Below are 21,292 nucleotides of genomic sequence, written 5' to 3' on the forward strand. Positions count from 1 at the left end.
TTAGCCTGTATACAAGCTTGATGATTTTAGGACTTAATCTGCAGGGGGCGGGCAGTTTATTTCTTTTGTTCCCCAGGTGTCCTAGCTATAACCAAAACAGAAGGAAAGTTAAGAGCCTGCAGGGAGGAGCAAGCTCGTGTATCTACAGTTTTTACTAGCTCTTGTGAGTTCAAGCCTCAGTCTGTGAAACTGCCTCACAGACTATTTCCAGCCCAGGAGGCTCCAGTAGTTGAGATCAGTGTCAACACTGCCTGAAGATCATCTTGCTGTTTGCATTCGCCTTTGCCCTGATGGAATAACTTACATGTTGATCTATCTATATCCACCTTTGCTATTAGAGCTCTCTTTCCATCAAACAATACAGTTCCTAAATGTATAAATACATTTTGGTGTCGTAGAGATCAGTAAGAAGTCAGTTGTCGTAATTAACAAATCCGGGCAGCAATTAACTGCAGTCAGGTAAAAAGGAAGTAAATATTAAGACATTGCATCTAGTTAGCACAGTACTTGGCTCCTGCACAGGGTGACTTGACTTCACATCCTTCTTGTGCATAGAGAATTATGCAAAAAAAAAAAAAAATTGTGTAAAAAGGTTGAGGCTCATGTCCTGCTACAGGTATACAGGTGCTCTGCACTCCTGTAGCATTGAGGCTTTCCTCACCAGCCACCTGTGCCCTCATGTCACTCTGCTGGGGGACAAGACACAGTTCAGCAATTGTGCTAACAGCATAGTGAAGAGATAAAAGACTCAGGTGGGACCTTGAGTCTTGAGAACACTCATATTTCCAGAACATATCACATTGAGAACATAACCTTAAAATATGTCCAATTTATGAACAACTTGCCAAAAGGAAGTCTGTAGATTATTTTTCAAAATTTAAAGCTAATTTTTCCACAAAAGACTCATTCATACCAAAAGTATTTAAAACAGATACATAACTTCTAATTCAAATGAAGCAATCCCCAGAAATCTGTACTTAGCTGTCTGAACAATCTAGAAGCTTCCATACCTTTTGCCAGTAGCCCTTACAGTCTTAACTCCACTCTGCATTGACTCCTGATGTCTTCAGTGTCTGATACAGAGAAGCCACATGTAGGAGGCTGGGCTTGAGAGTCTGAATGTTGCCTGTGAAGTCCCGACAAGTAAGTGTGAAAATACCAAATACAGAGCTCCTTAGAGATGAGAGGTGAAAACTGCTGATGGTGCTGGAAGATAAATACCAGGTTCTCTCCCCCCCTCCTCCCTCCCTCTCTCTCTCTCTCTCTCTCTCTCTCTCTCTCTCTCTCTCTCTCTCTCTCTCTCTCTCTCTCTCTCGTGGGTTTAAAGCTGTGGGAGAATTAAACAGGGGAGGGAGAGAAGGGAGGGAGTTGTTGTTACAACAGAATTTGTTGAAACCTAAAAGCTGAAAATGCTTTTGTGTTGCTGTACACAGAGGAGAGATTATTTAGGTGCTCACAAAAAGGCCTTGTCATTTAATATTATGTTTTAGTCACAGTTATAATTTAGTTTTGCATTTTTGTCAGTGTTGGAAGATACAATTTTATGTTCTCGGTTAAAGAATGCCATAGGAAATATTTTTAACTGGACTGCCTTGCAAATGATAATTGAGATTATCACTTTAACTTTTTATCCTGTTGCTATTACCTTGTGTGAAAGAAACTGAGACTCCAAAAACTTAACTTTTAAAGACCACTTAGAAGGAATTTTTCTTTAAAATTTTTAGTTAATAAAGTCTAGCAACAGCTTTTGACTAAAATATGGTCCACCTTCAGATATGTTTGTTCTGCCTCAAATTTTTTTCTCTCCCCTGAGAAAGTCTTACAGTATAACTATGTAAGTTAGATGTTAGAGGATGAGAAAAATCATACAAAATGATATAATGAAGCATGGCAGTTAGCAGCTAAGGCCATGATGGCAGATGCATCTCTGGATTAGGTTATCTTTTTATCTTTATAGTTTTACAAATTATAAAATATAGCCACTGGGTAGAAAAATCTTTTGATTAGATTTTTAATTTTACAACTTTTTTTTTTTAAATAGTTTTCCCCTTCCTTAACTGTTCCCAGACGCTTCCCACTTCCCCACCAAGCCAAATCCACACCCTTTCTCTCTTTCTTTCTTTAGAATTCAAACATTATCTACAAAAGGTAATAATGATAATAAAATAACATAAAAATAAGCCAGGCAGTTGTAGCACACACCTTTAATGCCAGCACTCAGGAGGCAGAGGCAGGCAGAACTCTTTAGTTTGAGGCCAGCTTGGTCTACAGAGTGAGTTCCAGGATAGCCAGAGCACACAGCAAAAACCTGTCTCAGAAAACCGATGGTGGTGGTGGGGCGGGTGGTGGTGGTGGTGGTGGTGGTGATGATGATGATGATACACGCCAGAATAGGATAGAACAAATAGAAAAGACAAAAAGCACAAGAAAGAGACACTGAGACGTGTCAGATGTTAGTATTAGAAAGCAGTTAATAATAAAACATGTTTCTAATGTCTGGATTTTCCTAGTGTTTTGTGTTTTCAGCTTAAAGCTTTTACAACTTTGGCATTACTATTTTTCCCCTTTGGACATTGAATGTCTGGATTTTTTTAAAGCTGTAATGCCCTTTAATAAAGATATGCAAACGATTCTAAAGCTGTATGCTGGGGTATAGTTTACTTGTATGCACTAGTTGTACCAGCACTGTTATTACTGTTGCTTCAGAAGCAGCCTGGCAGCTCCCTTCGGTGTTTGTTTGGCTGCATACCAGGGCCTATTAAAATAAAGACAGCCTCTAGCTAGCAGATGAGCCGTAGACGTGCTGACCACCTCTGGGCTCTGACAACCTGCTGAATGAAACCTAAGTCGGGGCATAGTTAGAAATGTAGTGAGACATTATAACTTTACCATTATCAACTTGTGGTATAGATATTAAAGCGGAGTCTTTGAAGTTCATAGACTCTGTTGTAGATAAATCTTACACACCCTTAGCTGAAGGCCTTCCTGGTGATCTCCCAAGTTGTGCTTTATCTGCTGACAGGACTGGATTCATAGGTATGCAAAACTGTTCCCTTACTTTCCCCAAATGCACTCTCCATTTGTCAACTCTCAAACCCTAAATGGTCATTCAGCAAACTGCTTTGTTTCTGACTTTAAAGTAGCTCAGAGCCTCTCCTGCTTTGCTGTGCCTCAGCAGTATGGCAGTTCAGCCCTGCCATGGGGAAGACCTCAGTCCACCTCATCATAGCAAGGCTCCTGAGCCAGGTATGATCTTGGTTTGTGGTGGGTCTAAGAAGTATTAGATTAAAAAAATAATAATCTTTGTTTTTAAACATATAAAATATTAGTTAATTTATAGATTGCTTTTGAATGATCAAAAAGTAATCATTTCTAAACAGGACTAGAATTTCCCAAGTTATTTTGCGTTATGGTTTGTCTAAGCTCGGCTCAGGGAGTAGCCCTGCTGGAGTAGGTGTGGCCTTGTTGGAATAGGTGTGTCACTGTGGACATAGGCTTTAAGACCCTAATCCTAGCAGCCTGGAAGCCAGTCTTCGCTTAGCAGCCTTCAAATGAAAATGTAGAACTCTCAGCTCTGCCTGTACCATGCCTGCCTGGATGCTGCCATGCTCCCACCTTAAAGATAATAGACTGAACTTCTGAACCTGTAAGGCAACCCCAATTAAATATTGTCCTTATAAGAGTTGCCTTGGTCATGGTGTCTGTTCACAGCAGTAAATCCCTAGCTAAGACATTTTGGAATCCTTTCGTGTGACATCTTTAATAATATCCACCTTTTATGAACTGAACTGCTTAGAGTAGGTTCTGGTTAAGGCACTGTAACATTTAATTTGCAGACAGCATTTGAGGTCAAAGAAATCTATATTTTGCTGATAAGAAAGCCCAGTTAGAGCTAAGTGACTTCGCTGTGTTAGAAAGAACTAAGCTGCAGGAATGGAAAGAAGGCACAGCACAGTGCAGCTTCTGAAGCTGCCCGTACTCTGAACAGCACTTCAGAAAAGGTGTGTGCTTCTGTCTATACTGCTTCATGCTTCACCTCCAACCCTTAACTGACTGCTCAGTGCGAAGTCTATTATGGGTAAAACAGTTCCAGCTATTTTCATTTTCCTTATCTAAGAAAACTTTGTGAGATTGTGTGGTGTTGATTAGTAATGGATATTAGCCTAGCTAATATCAGTGGCTTCTCTTTGTGAATCAGTCACTGAAGTATTTTATAAACAACCTCCATAGAACCAGCGGCATATCAAGCCTTTGATTTTTCTTCTATTCTCTCATCGCCTGATCCTAATAACCAATAACAGCTTCAGAGAATGGCAAGGTGTCAGCCCTAGGAGAGGAAATCCGAGGATCCCCGAGGATGGAGGGCCACTACCGAGGCCACGGAGGTTATCAGAACATTTGTTTATGGTGGGGTTGTGGATAACACAGGGCTTGGAAGCTGCATTTAAGTCATCTCTGGGAGGCTGCTAGAACAGAAGAAACAAACCCAACTAAATGAATGACAGCAGGTGTGCTTTGCAGGAAAGAGATTCCAGAAAAGAGGTGCTCATGAGGTCACAGACATGATTGAGTATGTACAGTGTAGTCAAGGCCATTTTCGGTCTCTTAAGAAAGCAAGTAGCACCTTTGCTTCCAGCCTATAGTAACGTTAGGAAGAAGACAGGCTAATTACAGAAGAGGAAGCAGGTCAATAATCTCCCTAGGAGGTCTCTGAGGGAGCAGCTGAAGGTTGAAGTCGGATGGGAGGAGGAAGCTGGGGTTGGGTATAGTTTCTGTACACACTGAGTTTAGTCAGTCAAGGAAGTGAAGGAAGGTCAGTCGTTAATAACATTCTTACCTGGACCATTCCACTGAGCACGGCACAGGGGAAGGCTTTGCCATGTTTGTGAGTCTGAGGCATTGGGGTCCTTGACATGGCTGTGCTCATTGTCAACTCTGTACATTCACTCAGGACTCCATCAACTCCCCACAGGGAACCTTTTTACTCACAAAAATTAACATCATGTCCTCTTCCTTTTCTTCCCTCTACTTCCTCCTGTATACCTTCCCCTCTTGTTCCCTCTCAAAGTCATGCTGTCTTTTTCTTTATTGGTGTGTGTGTAACTATGTGTGTATATGTACACATACGTGTGTACACCTGTGTATCCACATGCACACAGGTGCACCTGAATACATAAATACCACCTGCTGGGTCCATTTAGAGTTCCTTATATGTATATTATTCCAGGGCTGACCCTTGGTATTTGGATAACCAATTAGAAGGCTCATTCCTAGGGAAGAGTATTTCTCCAGCTCTTGCCGTTCTTTAGGTCTTCGTATATTGGTGGGATAACATAAGATCCCCCTTCATGTTAACATGTCTATTGGAAGTACACTTCTTCAGGGCTTGTTCCAGCAGGCATACTACTGACGGATCATGGATGAGGCTCCCCTGTCACTTCTATAAGGCAGAGTCACTGGTCCTCGGACTCTTAAGAGTCTCTCTGCCCCATCTCCTGAGACATTTGCTGAGTTTCAGGTGCTGGGGTGGTGTTGCAGGTGTTGAAGCTGAGAACCCCAAAATCACTTGTTCTTTACATGGTGACCAGTTGTGGTTTTCTATAATGGTCTCTCTTGCAAAGGGAAGTTTCTTTGATGAAGGTAAGAGCTGCACTTATTGTGGGTATAAGGACATTTGCATGCACTTAGGAATTGCACTGCTTTAGTAAAGTAGTGGTAGAATATTGTATATTGATATCCATGACATCACTGACCCTGAGTAATCGACTAGGTTTCTAGTACCAAGTATGATTTCCCTCCTGTTGAACAGGCCTTAAGTCCAATTAGACAGCAGATGGTCACCACCAATATATTAGTGCCACTGTTGCATCCTTGGAGTTATCATGATATGCTGTCATCAATCTATAGTTTAAATACAATTACCCCACTTGGTCTACTCCGACGAGCGGTAAACCATCTAACAAACGCCTAAATAGCAGGCACGATAAACCCTTTTTCAAGTTCTTACTCAAGGAAGGCCAAGAGATTCACAAAACAATATAGGCTATTGCTGATGCCCTTGGTTTCGTCTCAGAGGTTAAAGGTTAAGTCTCCATTGCTAAAGACACCATGCACTTTGGAACAAGACACAGAGGACCCAGTCTGTACCTGACTAGAAAGCCGCCTCCCTGAGGACTAGCTTTCATAGCACTAGAAGGTGGTGTGCAGGCTTCCAGGGGAGGGGCGAAAACAGTAGCAGCTGCAATACCTGTGAACCACGATGACGCTAGAGTATTTTAAATGTATCTAGCTTTTTTCCTGATTTTTTTTTAACGCAAAAGATTTAGGATTCAAGAGAAAAACATAATAGTTGTATTAAATAAGTGTTCAATTATAAGTAAAAAGCACTTTGTATCTGTTACCACAGTAACCAACCACTCTTTCAGTGTGGATTTTAGAAAAAAGGGCCTCTATCACTCAGTAATTTCAAGAAATGCTTTTACAGGCATGAACAAAGAAGGTGAACAGGAGCGATCCTCCCCAGTGCAGGACAGTTGCTGACTGAGCTGTCTGCCAGTGAGGGTTGGAGTTCACTCTGCCATTTAGTATCACATTTGTGAATAAGAATTTTCTTTCAGCCTGATACAATGCCAACCTAACTAGGTACCAGAAATTATATTATTCAAACTCTAGAAGTCTGTTAGCTTACAGAGGATGCTTTTACAGTTCTGTAGTGTTTTAGGCCTTTACGTTTCCAAGCACTAATTGGATCGCAAAGAAATGAGATTAAGCAGTAAGGATGAAGTCTACTTATAAAATCCAAGAATACCTTTGTGAGTGGCAGCTTTATACAGGAAGATCAGTGCATCTTTCCCTGAACTTGTACCTTTAATCTTAGTAGTCTCTGGCTCTTATAGTATTTTGACACTTTCATAGTCCCAGGTTGGATGAAAGCTAAATTTTATCTCATGCTGTTTTTTGATTGTTTGGGTTTTGATTAGTTTTTTAATTTGTTTAGGTTTTGCTGAAAGGTAACTTGAGACCACTGGATTGTTGAATGTACACACTGAGACTACAAAAGAACTTAATAGAGTTAACTGTGTATTTAGGAGAAATAGGTGAAAAACACTGGAGATAATTCAAGAAGGTGGCTGAAAGAGAGGCAGGGCAGGAATCCACTGAGGGTAAATGCTGTAAGGTACAGGGGTCACAGAGTGACATCATAGGGTGAAGTATAGCAGATGCTCTAGGACCTTGCCAGAATGACAAAGAGTCTTTGACATTTAGTCATTATGGTACACCTTGGCTGCTTCTCTTTCCCAATGTACGAACCTTGTTTCTTCCAGAGGGTACCCTACAAGTGAACCAGCTTTTCTTTTTATCAGCATTCTAAAACCCTCATGCTATTTCCGCAACTCCCTCTTTACGAATCTCTGTAACTACAAACCACCTCATTTTGTTTAGTGCAGGTCTAAGAGTCTTACAGGAAGTATATGTTAACAAGGAATTGACAGAGCAACTTAAGTAACACAGTTGAAACATGTTATTAAATGTTATTAAGGAGGGAGGGTGGGGAAGGGAAAGTTATTAAAAACATTTAATGTTGTACTTAGTATTCACCATAATAATCTGTTCACCATAATAATCATCAAAGAAGTCTAAAGTTTGTTGGACATTTAGGAGCCTGTTGGTTTAGAAAGGCCCTCCCATGGACAGTTTCACTCTTGTGTGTCCAATCACACTGCCCCTGTGGTCAAAGATCTACTGCCAATTACAGCCGATTGGTTTAGCTGCATGCTGAACTGGATCAGTAGTGTTCACTGAGAGAGGAAGCTCTGAGCTGGTTGGCGAGGCATTTCAGGCTGTGGAAACACTGCTGTGGTGCCCAGGGAGCTTAGTCACCTGAGGCCAAGCTTGTCTTCTCTTTGTTCTTCCAGGTCTTACATCTTAGCTTCTAGCCTCTTACTCCCCCCTCCCACCCCCACCACACACACACACTTAAAAACAAACCAGTGCTCTCCCATCTGCTTCTGGCAGTGTGAAAGGAGTTATGCAACCACAGGACTTTGGAAAACAAGCTATCCTAAGAGATGATGATGCCAGAATGGGACTGGGGAACAAGACCTTCTTTTGAAAAGCAGCAGCACCGCCCACACTACCTAAATTGTTGTGCTTTCTTTGCCTCTGGAGAAAATTAACAATGCCTGAGGCCAGTGTTTTACTCAGCTAGAGGCTTCACCTTGTATAACCTCTGTTGGACATCTCGGTGGTGCTCACTAGGGCTGTGTTGAACCCATTTCTCCCTGTCTTCACGTTTTTCCTGTTATAGTGATAATTCTCAATGATTCATTCCTAATGAGTCCATTTTTGAAAGAGGCCAGAGGTAAATCTTTTACCACATGTTTGAAACGCTAGTTGTCTGGTAATTACACCACCTCAACAGCTGGTAGCAGCTTAAACATTGTCCAACAGTGACATGTTAAAAATTGTCTTCCATATCAGTCCAGCCTCTACTTCCTGGTGCATGTAAAGTTGCTACTGAAAGTTCTGGGCCTGTGTGGTCTCTGCACATGAATTCTGCCCAGCTGAGCAGTCAGCATCTATACCTAAAATGGCTGTTGTCCTAATTATCTCTTGTAGTCCTTGGGAATCCCTGCCCCACAGCCAGCACTGCTACTGCAGCTTGTGTTACTCTCGAAAAGCTAGAATGCCCACCGCCAACTCACACCTGCCTACTGACCTCGACAGTTATCCAGATAGGCTTTCAAGGCCATTGAATTCTACATTTTGAAGTAGTGACCATCAGGCTCTGGTCTAGTGGCCACCATTATAGATAGTTACAACTAGCTGGGGTTTCTGTAACCATCCAAAACTGAGCTTCTTGTGAATGCAGAGAAAATACAGGCATTGGAGGATTCGTGAGAAGCACTAGAGAACTCATGTTCCTGTGGTTTTCAACAATGAATTAACTGTTCCAGGCAAGTGACAGAGCTTGCTGTTAGAACATTCATTTGCCAAACATGCAAGAAGCCCTGGGTTTGATCGTCAAGACTGGGGAAAAGCTTAATCACATTGTGCCATATGTTTGATTTTAATGATTGTTCTCAATGAAGGTTGATGTAGGAGTGGTGCACCTTACGCCCTTGATAGAGCCCAAGATCAAGCAGCCATTCAAGCTGGTAGAAAAAGTTGTCCAGAATGCGTTTCAGTTTCGAAGGAAATATTGCCACCGAGGGCTTGGGTAAGAATCCTTTTTGACTTTATGGCGCTTAAAAGGCATGTATGATTCTGGCTCTTAGTTTAGGTCCTGTGGTTAGCAGCATGTCACCACCACTGAGGAAACACCCTGAGTTCACCTTAGATGCCATATATAGGTTTGGTTTTGTCTTAAATACAACCTAAAACCCACAAGTCTAAAGTTTTTGCTGACTTGTTGCTAGAAAGGTCTGGGCTTCTGTCAGGACTCAGTTTGTACGAGTTACTGTCTCTGTCCCTTAAGGACACACTTGAGAACTAGAAAGCAAATACATCTTCTTAGCAGCCATAATGTCATCAGACTGTCTTCCCACCTTCACTCAGCAGGGAGCCCTTTTGTTCTGTCAGGCTTGCTGCTCCACACAGCCTCCCCATGGGCCTCCCAAAAAATAAGTCCAAGTCATGGCCCTGCAGCAACCACACCAATTTCTTATCTAGTTTAGGTTTTAGTTTAGTTAGGTCCAATTATAGTCAGTTAAGAATGAAGAGGGGCAATATTTAAAGTTTCTACTTAATATAGTCAACATATAGCTGCTTAAAAGGCCTCAGTGTTTAGCACACATTGTTCATTTTTTAAGATTTAGACCGGTCTATTTTTGGTAATCTGAAGGGATGTAGGAATTGTGGGTTAGTGCAGGAGGCGATTCCAGATGTGTTGAGGCAGCTGCATCCTGAAACCAAAGCAGCTCATAAAACCCTCTTAAGGGATTTTTGCTGACCAGTGTTGTGAATCGGCCTGCCTTTTGTTGACCCTAGTTTTAAAATATACATCTATACCTGCTAGTTCTATTGGAGGTTGTAGGCATCACAAAAAGTACATCTTACTTTTGGAAGCCCTGGAATTGGGCCTACTCTTTCCAAGGCAAACCCTCCTCCCACAAACTAAGTGATGGGCCCTGTTCATTTCAGTGCACCTTCCTCTGTACAGATGTCGGTCAGATACGGAAATACATTCTGAAGGATACGTGTTGATATTTTTCAGTCACGACATAGCACAAAGTAGCCCCAGGTGTGAGAATCTGTTATCAGACACTATACCCAGAAGCTGAGCTCACTGATCTAAGTCACCTCACCTTAAGCATCGGGTCAAGCTGAAAGGACAGTTTATCCTCTACCTGCCATGGCTTCTGCCACACCCCTGGGTTAAGCTCCATGATCAAGGTCCACACTTTTGCAGGGTTTCAAGCATCCAAGTTCATTCATAAAATAGTTGACTTGGTTTAATTGAATGAAATTTAAGGGCTGGAGAGATGGCTCAGCAGTTAAGAGCACTGACTGCTCTTCCGGAGATCCTGAGTTCAATTCCCAGCAACCACACAGTGGCTCACAACCATCTGTAATGGGATCAGATGCCCTCTTCTGGTGTGTCTGAAAACAGCTACAGTGTATTTACATATAGTAAATAAATATTTTTAGAAATGAAATTTAAAATAGATACTTTGAGTTTTAAAGATTGAGAATTGTTTTCAGAACAGATAACAGCACTTTGCAAAATGAGTCACTCTTTTGTAGTAAGGTTTGAAGACTTAATACATCCAGGTTCTAGAGAACCAAAATCAGAAATTTACTACATAAGATATAATAAAGCTTTTATTAAAATGGAGGAAATCAAATGTGTTTCATTTTACCTAGGGAAGGTAGTTTTCCTTTTGTGGACACACCTTTCAAGTCTTAGCTTAGACCTGCCTCCAGAGCATCATACCTGAGGACCCAAGAGGCTCTAAAACCCAAGCCTCAGGCATCTACTGATGTGTCATTTTGAAGTTTGCACAAAGATATATCATGATTGACATAATAATTCAAGTAAAATTCTTCCCCCTCCCCCACTTTCCTTTCAGAATGTTATTCCCTGAAGCGCAACGCCTCGAAAGCACTGGAAGGCTGTTACAGTTGGCAGACATTGATCCAACTCTTCGGCCCACCCACCTCTCGCTCATGCACTTTAAGAGTTTGTGTGATGTATACAGAAAAATGTGTGATGAAGACCCACAGCTCTTTACTTATAACTTCAGAGAGGAGCTCAAGCAAAAGAAAAGTAAAGGCCAAGAAAAAGATGGTGACTCAGAAAGCTGCAAGTTCTAATTGCTGCCTTAGGGCTCCTGTCGACAGTGTGCATCTTCACAGTTGAGCGTGCATCTCCCTACCTCTCTGTAAAGACAGATACCGATGGCCTCGAGACTTTACTATTCAGCTTGGTAAGAAAAGAAATACCAAGTAGATACAGTGCAAGCTTTCCTTTAATATATATACTGCATAGGTACGACATGGTTAATAAAAATAGCATTTATGACAGCCTTCTAAAATGAAATATCTGTACATTGTGCCTCTAAACCATGTAAAAATAAAAGTGCTTTAAATAAAGCAAAACCTAACAGCTCAAAGAAAATGCCCAAAGGACTGGGGAAGGGGCCTCTTAAAAGCTGTTAATCACCACTTTCCCAAGCACAGTGCTCTTAGAGTCTTGCCTGCTCTCGGTGACACTGCTCAGGCTACATCCTGAATCCAGTGAGTCACCCTTGCTGGGCTCGCTGGGCCACTCACTGCTGGAGGATGTTCTGAGGACCTTCAAAGACCTGGATGAGGCTACCAAGAAAAAAAAGCACCTAAGATAATTAAAATGCAATTTTATTACAAGACTAAATCATTTGATTGCTGCTCAAAAGGGATAGACGCTAGTACTTTACAGATTCTGACCAACTAAATCTATCTAGTTTTCTGATTCACAATAAATTAAAATAACTTAAATCTTTACAGGTTTTGTGGAAAACATATACTGCGTAAAACTCAAACATGAATAGTTTTCCTGCAGTTTCTCTTTTCCACCAATTTGAAAACAAATGAGCATTGTAACCACACTACACAAATCATGATTTGCCATGGCTCTGTGTTTCATAAAAACACTCCTCATTGACGACTGAAGTTAAACTCTGGACACTGAATTCTCTCTCCAGGACCAAGTTTAGATCAATGCTAGCAGTTTCTGGGTGGCTGTCCAGGGACTGGTGACGAGTCTGCGCCTTGAGCAAAGTTCCTCTGTCCCTCTTGGTGCTGTTTGCTTTCCGTTTAATGGGGCAAAAATGGCCCCTGACCAGCTTGGGCTGTTCACCTGACTCTGTGAGAGGCTGCTGCCCGACTGGGTGCACGTCAGATTCCTCAGAGATTCTCAGTCTCTGGAACTGAAGCTCAATGTCCTTAGTAGGGCTGCCCTGTTTCAGAGGGTGGTGGACGTCCTCATCTTCATCACTCAGAATGTCGCTTTCTTTGATGAGACCATCTGGAAACTCTGCCAGGCCCTCCTGAGCGTCTTTCTCCAGCTCGCTGCTCTTAGAGTCTTGCCTGCTCTCGGCTACGGGGCAGCCGCTGCTCTGGGTGCCGCTGCTCAGGCTGCACTCATCTGAGTCCAGTGAGTCGCCCTTGCTCGGCTCGCTGGGCCACTCGCTGCTGGAGGATGTTCTGAGGCCCTTCAACGACCTGGATGAGGCTACCAAGAAGAAAAGCACATTTTTCTCCATATGACACGGGAACAGAGTCTGCAATGTAGTTAAGGCCCCAGGGATGACACTTGTGTGAAGATTTTATTATGGGGAGTAGTAGGTGGGAAAACCATTTAGGTCAAACCATGAATTTACTGATGCCTTTAGGGTTTTGTTGTTGGGTCTCTTATATAGCTCTGGCTGGCTTCAAACTCATTATCTAGCTGATGACATTCTTAAACTCTGCCTCTCTCTATTCGAGTGCTGTGATCCCAGTGTTCACCAACATGCTCAGTTTTATGCATACTGGAGTTCACCAAATGCTGGGCAAGCTCTGTGCCCACCTAGCCACGCCCCCAGACGTGTCTGAAATGAAGTTGGAATTCAGCTGCTTTTTAGATTCCCAGAGCTTTATCATAAGATAGTACAATAAAGTTCCAACTGCCATAAGGGCTAGAGTTACTAATTTGCCAATGAGTTGATTGAACAGTTAGTCACTAATAAAAATTTAGGTTACATTCTTTTACCTTGTAATCCAAAAATAATATACCACACCTCTACACATAGCTTCCTCGTTTATTTCCCTAGATGCTGCATTAGAACCTGAAAAAATATCCTTCCCTCTCTTGAGCACCGTGTATGCTGGAACTTATAATCAACGTTGAGAGAATTACCATTGTTAGCATTTAACCATGGGGGGAGTTGGGGAGTGAGTGATTGTGTTCTCTAGAATTGGAAAGGGAATTCTTAATTTGGGGGGTTTCTATAAGCCATTAGCACATTTTTGATAACCACAGAATATCTTGACAATAGAATAGAATGTATGCAGATATGGAAAGATCACATTGGTGTGGGAGAAGGGAGAGGGAGACTGTATATGCCCTATAAGATTCAAAGAATTCAGAGATACAGCTCAGTGGTGGAAGGCCTAACTAGCATCTATCAAAAGGTCCTGGTTTCAATCCTTAGCACCACTAGGGGAAAAAAAAAATTAAAGGAAGAAACAACAGAATGCTAAATTTGGAAAGTAGGCAGAAAGATTAAGAACAGTTTATTCTAGGCTGATGACCTGCAGGCAGTGATCGCATAAGGATGAGTATATCCAGTCTTTGGTCCAAATTAAGGAAGCCTAGAACTAGAAACCCTGCAAAGTAAGCAAAGCCCCCAGACTCCTGTCTATCTTCAAGGGAGAAATGAGAAGGTAAGTGTGCACTGCATTATGCCAGCTGGTGGAGGAGGGGGGGTTATTTATGAGAGGATGACAGGGCAAAAGGCATGGTTCTTAAGAGGAAGTGAAGTTACTCTTGATCATTGACAGATTTAGTTATAGCTGTATTACAACCTCATGTAACCCTCATTAAAACAGGGCTGACAAAATTCTCACCTAATTTGGCTGAAACAGGAACTCGGTTCTTAAGAGGTACTAGACGGTCCTTACATGTCTTCTCCAGTGGCAACTCACACTTTATGTGGCGCCGGAAGTTCTCTCTCAGGATAGAACGAATCACCTTAACAATGCTGGTCTTGTTCTCACTGTCACTGAGGGAAGAAAAGAAAGAAGACCGTGCTGTCTTTCTGCTGCTTTGTGGGCCTTCCTAGGGATAAAGCCCTGTCTAGCTCTGCCTTGCCCTTCAGAAGCTAGCAAGTTACCCCACCAATATGTGCCTGACTTTTCTGACTTAAAGTATGTCAGTTGCTCTTTTTAAGGTGAAGCTGTGCCCTCATACCAAAATTTAGGAGGGCACCAAAAACATACCCCCACAAACAGGTTTTTTTTTTATTTACTTATGTGTAATTGTGTGTATATGTGTACTCCTTGTTTGGTGGTGGTGGTGGGGGGGTTGTCACTGAACAGACCAGAGGTTGTCAGAGCCCACAGAGCTAGAGTTAAAAGTGCTTGTAAGCCACAAACCATGGGTGCTGGGAAGCAATCCCAAGTCCTGCGGAAGAGCGTCAGGTGCTTCTAGCTTCGTAGCTATCTCTTCAGCACCTTAACTCCCCTTTAAAGGGACACAGTGAAGTCTTACATGGTGTGTCAAGGGAAGTACCTGCAGCACAGTTGAAAGATGGTTTCTGGCCGTCCTTCAATTTCCGACTTGGTATGAATCAGCTCCCACGTGGAATTATTTTCAGTCCCTGGGGAAAACGAAGTGGAAACAAGAGTCCACAACTTTGCCAAAACCCCACAGTTGAGGATACCTGGGGTATCAACAATTCACACATCCAGAGGTTTGTCTCTCCATTTCCTTCCACAGCACACTCTACGATAGTAACAAAGAGCTACAAAACTTGGGCTGAAGTTCTCCATCCCTCCTTGGAGGTGCCTGGTTGTTTTGGTGGTGGTAGTTTTTATTGTGGGGTTTTTTGTTTGTTTTGGTTTTTTGCTTCTGGGGTGTGTGTGTGTGTAGCCCAGGCTGTCATTGAATTTGTAGCAGGCATCTTGCCTCAGCTACCTAGTTCCAGTCCCCTCTTGAAATAAACAGCACGATTTGCTCAGGAGCTTGAGGTGACAGAGCCCCCCCCCCCTGTCCCATGCAGTCACATTCTTAGAATCATAAAGCGCCTCTGGCAAGACCACAGAAGCCTGGGGGTCTCTAGCATCAGAGGCTTCTCCTGCCAGTTAGTTTAGAGAGTCCTCCAAACATTGTTCTAAGTCAAGGTGGGGCGGGGCGCGTTTTGTTGTGTTTTCTTTGCAGTACTAAGGAATTTTCTAGTATGTCTAAGTTCATAAAATATAAATTTGTGGAACTTTGTTTAATTTTAGGGTATCAAAGCCTACAGCAAAAAGGAAATGGTGACAGTTGTGTGTAAAAATAAAGAAACCATGCAGAGGCTGTAAAAGGCCGTCCAGTGCCACTTGGTTTCTTCCAAAAGATTGTGAAGAAACATCAAGACAACCCAGTTCTCATTTTTTCTCTCTAAAAAGTACATGCAAAAGTGACCCCAGGTGCAGTGGTTTAAAGGGGTTCCCGAGGCCCATGCACATCAAGCCTGGAGGGAGAAGGGGTGGGAGCTGTAAGACTGGACCTAGGGGGAGGGTGGTATGTCAGAGAAGGTGTGCTCTCAGTCACTAAGGCCCGCGCCCACTCCTGTCTTCCTCTCTGCTTCCTGTCCCCCACAGTGAACAGATGTCTGCCCGCACTTGCTTCTGCTATAATGTACTATGCTGCCACTGTACCACCGGCCTGAAACCCATGGGCTCAAATAAACCACTCCTTTCTATCAGGAATCTTGTTAACATGGAAGCCTTATGTTTCCATACCACATGAATAACAAGCACACCTTGTCACTGCAGTTCCCCCAAAGTGTTTACCTGCCGTGTTCCCCAGTCTAACTTGAAGCGCAGATATGGGAATCAACCAGCGGAATTTAAATGGATCCAAGTCAGCAGAGTTGTGAGCAGGCCGGGAATTCGAGGGCTGCAACACGAGAGACCACCAGGAAGAGGTTACAGTCGTGTGTACACTGAACAGAGGTATCTTGATGCGTGTGCCTAAGATACAGACAAACCAGGTACACACCCAGTTCTCCAAGACCTCCCAGGCTTGGAGCTGGGACTACGCCAAAGTGAGAGAGAGTTCATGGAACACAAGGTTCCCTACCTCTACAAAGACAGCAGCCTTGCCTTCCTGCAGTCTCCAGTGCCTGCTGGTGGCTTATGGTGTTCGTGGCAAAGTTCTCATCAAATACTTTGGAGTTTTGTTTGGGTCTTGACTTTTTGAATCAAAGTAGAAATTAGTTCTAAAACAAAAACGTGATAGCCCTCTGTATGTATGGAACCTTGTGTACTATTATCTTCAGGGAATAAAAGTTTTCTGATTTGGCCTCACATAGGTGTTTGTCATAAATTTTTTAAAATAGATGGACAGCTATTATACTTCTAGGCACATGTGCAGAGAACTCAATAGCCCACCATAGAGATGTTTGCACTCCCATGTTTATTGCTGCTTTATCCACTAATTGTCCATCAAAAGATGAGTGGGTAAGAAAAATTTGGGGTAGGGGGTGCGACACTCACCCCCAACATTTACAATAAAGTGGATGGACTTCGAAAGTAAATATTAAATGAGGTCACTGGGTCTCAGGAAAAACTGAATGTTCTCATGTACAGAATCTAGCCAACAGTGTTTCTGCATACTATATTTACATATGCATGTATGTAAGATGTACAATATAACATGAGAAGAACAGGAAAGGCTAAACTACAGGGGAATTAGGAAGGACTGAGTTCAAGTAATATACTCAAGCTATGAGAGGGTATACAGCTGGCTGGTTTCTGGTTCTAATCTCGTCATATTTTCATTCTGATGATTAATAGATGAGTAAGCGCTGAATGTGTAAAGTTTACCGGGAAGCTCCCAGCTTCTATGCCTAATGCTATTCTAACTGTACAAGGTCATCGAGCCGCGTAGACTTGGGGTGTGATGTTTTTATTTGTTTTTAAGTGCTTTAAAATAAAGTGTAACAAAATAAGATGGATGGCGTTATATTCTGTTGGACAGTGAGGCCATGATTCTTAGCAAGCTTTTAGTACAGTAAGGAGAGCTATGAAGAGGCAGTAGTAATTGAAAGTCATTGTTCTTACCAGTTTCTTTTTCAGCTTGCAGTTTTCTTTATAAACCAGTATGACAGCTCTCTTAAAAACTAAAGGGAATTTGAAAAAAGAAAAAGAAGAAAGGTCTTATTATTCTCTGCAAATTCTCCCCAGGTAAAATTAGAGCTGGGTGCTTTCTGGGATCAAAGTCCTTGAAATTCCACTGCATTGACACCTGCTTTGCCCTGGTTAGGAAAGCAGGTCCTGGCATTTGTTTATCCATTGTTGTATTGACAGCTAAGGCCAGGGCATCTAGGTCTCAGTGAGAACATACTACCTACGCGCTCTCCCAGTTCCGGGTGAGAAGGAAGAGGATTTGAAATGTAGCACTGCTTAGACAGCAGGTTTCTAAACCACCTCCTGAGGTGCTTCCCCTGGCAGCATCTTCCCAGCTCCCCAAAACCAGGCAGGAGTCAGCAAGAACAGCAGTGTTCGTCATGCTTGTTACTGTTAACACTTCTGGAAGGAATACCAACCAAATACTGAGAGCTCAATGTCCTTCCTGGCTTTTCCTAGAGACAGGAATGGGTTCAACCAGGAGACTGTAGAGTGCATCAGAAGTTCCCCCATGGACAGCTCTGTCACCTACATTGTCAAAACAAACAAAGATGTGGAAACCATGGAGATTTTGATGTTAGACACAGAATTGTACACATGTGCTCACTGCTAAAATGTACATGCTTACTGTTTTATTTATATAGTCTCCATCAGCACAGTGAAGTGATGGAATGTCTGCAAATGTGAGGCAAGCGTCAAGCCGCGCCCCATTAATAATATTAGTAATAGAGATGCTTTATGCTTCCTGCCTGTGGACCAGGGTTTTACCACTGAGCTACATCCCTGGCCTGGGCCTCTTTTTACTTTTTGTTTTGAGACTGGGTCCTTCTAAATTTCTTAGGCTGACCTTGAACTTACCCTAAAACCCAGGCAGGCTTTGATACTGCAATTCTGTATCAGCCTCCCAAATAGCTGGGATTGCAGGACTGTTTACTAATAGGAAGTGGTACATTTTTTGCTTAAGTATGTATGTTAGTACACACATAGGTGACAATTCTGCCACAGAAGCCATGCTCATCTAAGGAGTCTGTTTACTTAGCGTTTACTTCAGGTTGATAAACTACATAGAGCTGCTAATAAAATACACCTAATTGACCTAAATTAAAAAAAAAAAAAAAAAAAAAGGAGCTCTGTCCCTTTTCAGTTCCTGCCACTTTCTACTTCTTATATGTGCTTTAAAAGCTCATTATTCTAAGTTTAGCAACCACACAAAAGTGAAAAGCACACAAAACACAGAATGTCACTGATCACTTGGTCTGCTTGAGTAAGCAGGCAATCGCTTATATCCAATGCCAAAACAGAACGGTCACCAGGAAGGAACAAGCCCCATATTTTATCCACATGCTAAGCTCCTTCCTTCCTCTATTCCCCAAGCCCTGCCTTCCATGGGGTCTAGTTTCTGGATCTACAACTCCACTTGCATAGGGAAGGAAAGAGGTGGGAGAAGCCAGCTCTGGTGTTTCTGTTGCCTCTGTACAATGCTAACATGACACGGTTACATTGTTAGACTAGTTGAATACATTTTACACTACATTTCTCTATGAATTATATAATTACTTTATATGTTAAGAGCAAAAAATGGCTTTGTGTCCCCCAGGAAAGCCTAACAAGTAGCTACTCTGGAAGTTACCCTAAGCTTATCCACCCAGCCATGAAGCTGCCCAGTCCAAAGCCCCCACTGACTTCCTTCTCTGTGCCACTCTGCTCTGCCACCAGCTGGTCAAACACCATCCCGTAATCCTCGTAGATCTTCTGCATCTCATTGATGTGACTGGCGACTTTTTCCATGGCCTTTAGTGCTTCTGAAAAATATGAGAGTATGCTTGCTTATTCTGAATCCCATCAAATGCCAACATGGGAGTCCAGCTGTCAACAAGTGGTAACATGATTGAGGTACAGCCCATTTAATGCAGGTGTTACGATCGAGGGTAGTCAGACTGTCTTCTACCTCAAATCCTCTCAGAAATGAGGTGACTGTGAAAAGTGCCATTCATAAAGCTAGCCTTGGCCCAGCTACACATCTTAACTGTTTTATGTGTCCCCAAAGAACACAATGACTGTAACCAATACCATATTGCAGAATATAAAACAGGGCTCTAGAGGAAAAATGAGTAGTGGCGCCAGAATTGAGCCCAACATGCCAGGCCTCAGGAGAGCTGCTCTTCCAGTCAGTGTCTCCTCTAAACTACCTGGCAGGCTAGGAATCCAGCATAGTTGCTCAGTTTCAGTGTCAGAGGACAGGAGGCGAGGCTCAGTGCTAGCACCTGCTTCCAACACATAGACCTAGAGTCTGGCTCTCCAGTTCAAGGGAAAAGTGCACTACTTCTGGTGTCTGTAAATTACAAATACCCAACTGTCCAACTGTGAGCTCAGTTGTTTGCATTCTACTTGCTATTTGTCTATAACTTGGGCAAGGGGCATATGAGAGACAAAGGACTAATTGCAATTTATATCATTTACTTGTACAATTTAGCATTCATGTAAAAAAAATCCTGGCTTCATTGGTTATGATACCAAAGTATGTATACATTGGAAAAACAAGTTTGCTTTATATTCTTCTCAGTGCAACTAACCTGCTTCTGTGTGGGAATGTTGTTGTGGCTCATAGACCTGCTAGCCTTAACATGTGGGAAGCAAGTCACTTCCTCTCTGAGCCTAAGGGACACTTAGCTCTCATCTCCAGAGCCCGGGTGCTATTGTCAAACCATACCTCAGGTCAGGTCATTGTAGCCATCCCCTGTGAGACACCAGCCACCAAGGTATCAACGGCCACTGGATGCCTGTTGTTGGATCTGAACACTACTCAAAGATCTCCACAAGGTGGCACCCCATGCAGCAAGCATGAGCCTTGGCTGTAGCACAGCCAAGGCCACAGAAAGTGCAAGAAAGACTTCTTATAGCACTGTTCACTGGCCAAGTGGCCTGTGGTCTTCCACTTTAACTCACTAGACCTAAATTACACTAGTTTAAAACTTTAAATAGAATCACCGCTCTTGATCAATTTAGTAAGAGCAATCTCACTGCAAGATTCCCTGTAAGCCAGGTGCAGTTATGTACACCTCTAGTCCCAGCACTCAGAAGAGAAGGGAGACATAGCTCTGTGAGTTTCGGTCTACATTGAGCACCTCAGAGGATGGCTACATTGAGCTGTTTTCTTGTGTAGTAGATGTAACTGAGATGAGCAGTTACAGTACCGGGGATTCCTGGGGAAGAACTATGGACACCCAGAAAGCACTCTTGACCAGCTTGAATACAAGCAGCCTCCCTCCAGCCTTACCTGTCAGGTGATAGTGTTCTTCACTCTCATGGTCAGTCAGTGACACCAGCTCCTTGAGAAGCAGAGGATACTTGAGCACTCTCTGAACAGGCTTGATGAGATAAGACTCCAGCGTGGAGGAGTGCTGCTTGGTGGGATTTCGGGCATCCAGAAAAGCCTTGAAGGCCTTGTCCGTTTTAGCTGTAACCAATGGATAAAAGATCCTTAGGAGAACATGGTGGATGAATTAAACTGCATTTTACATACTTCCACGGTCCTAATGCCGTTCAATAATAAAACCAACTGCTTCCATGGGTCAGGTACACAGTTCTAGGGACCAGAGTAGAACAGAGCAGCAAGCCTCTTTGTCACACCACTGACAGAGCCTGCAAGTGAAGGTAGCTTACTAGGATTGTAGAGGAAATGTACAGTCCACACTCTAGAGAAGGATGTGACATCACAGTGTAGCCTTGAATACCCATGATTGGTCTAGGTGGCCTAAAGATGGACTTCAACTACAAGGAAAGCATTAGCTCTCCTGCCCTCGCACTTACTCTATATACTATTGAAAAGTAGTGTCACCCCACCTCTGAAGCTTTCACCACACAGCTTCAAGCAGACCAGACCTGCTTACAGTTCCTCCCACCAAATGTGGGGATCCCTGAGCAGCCAGAACTG

The 21,292-nt window shown here is 42.8% G+C and overlaps 2 protein-coding genes across 6 annotated transcripts in view; one reads left to right on the forward strand and one right to left on the reverse strand.

Moving 5' to 3' along the window:
- Window positions 1-17,180, forward strand: part of Tfb1m (transcription factor B1, mitochondrial) — a 44,517-nt gene extending 27,337 nt beyond the window's left edge. For both annotated transcript variants that reach the window (XM_085833111.1, XM_021186124.3), the window contains 2 exons: window positions 9,093-9,220; window positions 11,073-17,180. In XM_085833111.1, the coding sequence (XP_085689237.1) occupies window positions 9,093-9,220; window positions 11,073-11,316 (372 nt within the window). In that variant the 3' untranslated portion in view covers window positions 11,317-17,180. The remainder of the gene's footprint in view (window positions 1-9,092; window positions 9,221-11,072) is intronic.
- Tiam2 (TIAM Rac1 associated GEF 2) overlaps window positions 12,099-21,292 on the reverse strand; it is a 206,975-nt gene continuing 197,781 nt past the window's right edge. For all 4 annotated transcript variants that reach the window (XM_021186122.2, XM_021186121.2, XM_029471058.2 and 1 more), the window contains 8 exons: window positions 20,636-20,815; window positions 19,042-19,160; window positions 17,778-17,886; window positions 17,293-17,351; window positions 16,021-16,126; window positions 14,756-14,843; window positions 14,092-14,246; window positions 12,099-12,715 (listed from right to left, as the gene is read on the reverse strand). In XM_021186122.2, coding sequence (XP_021041781.1) covers window positions 12,099-12,715; window positions 14,092-14,246; window positions 14,756-14,843; window positions 16,021-16,126; window positions 17,293-17,351; window positions 17,778-17,886; window positions 19,042-19,160; window positions 20,636-20,815 — 1,433 coding nt within the window. The remainder of the gene's footprint in view (window positions 12,716-14,091; window positions 14,247-14,755; window positions 14,844-16,020; window positions 16,127-17,292; window positions 17,352-17,777; window positions 17,887-19,041; window positions 19,161-20,635; window positions 20,816-21,292) is intronic.

The sequence above is a fragment of the Mus caroli genome, unplaced genomic scaffold (assembly GCF_978045245.1).
Source record: "Mus caroli unplaced genomic scaffold, Mus_caroli_1 scaffold_18, whole genome shotgun sequence".
Lineage (NCBI taxonomy): Eukaryota > Metazoa > Chordata > Mammalia > Rodentia > Muridae > Mus > Mus caroli.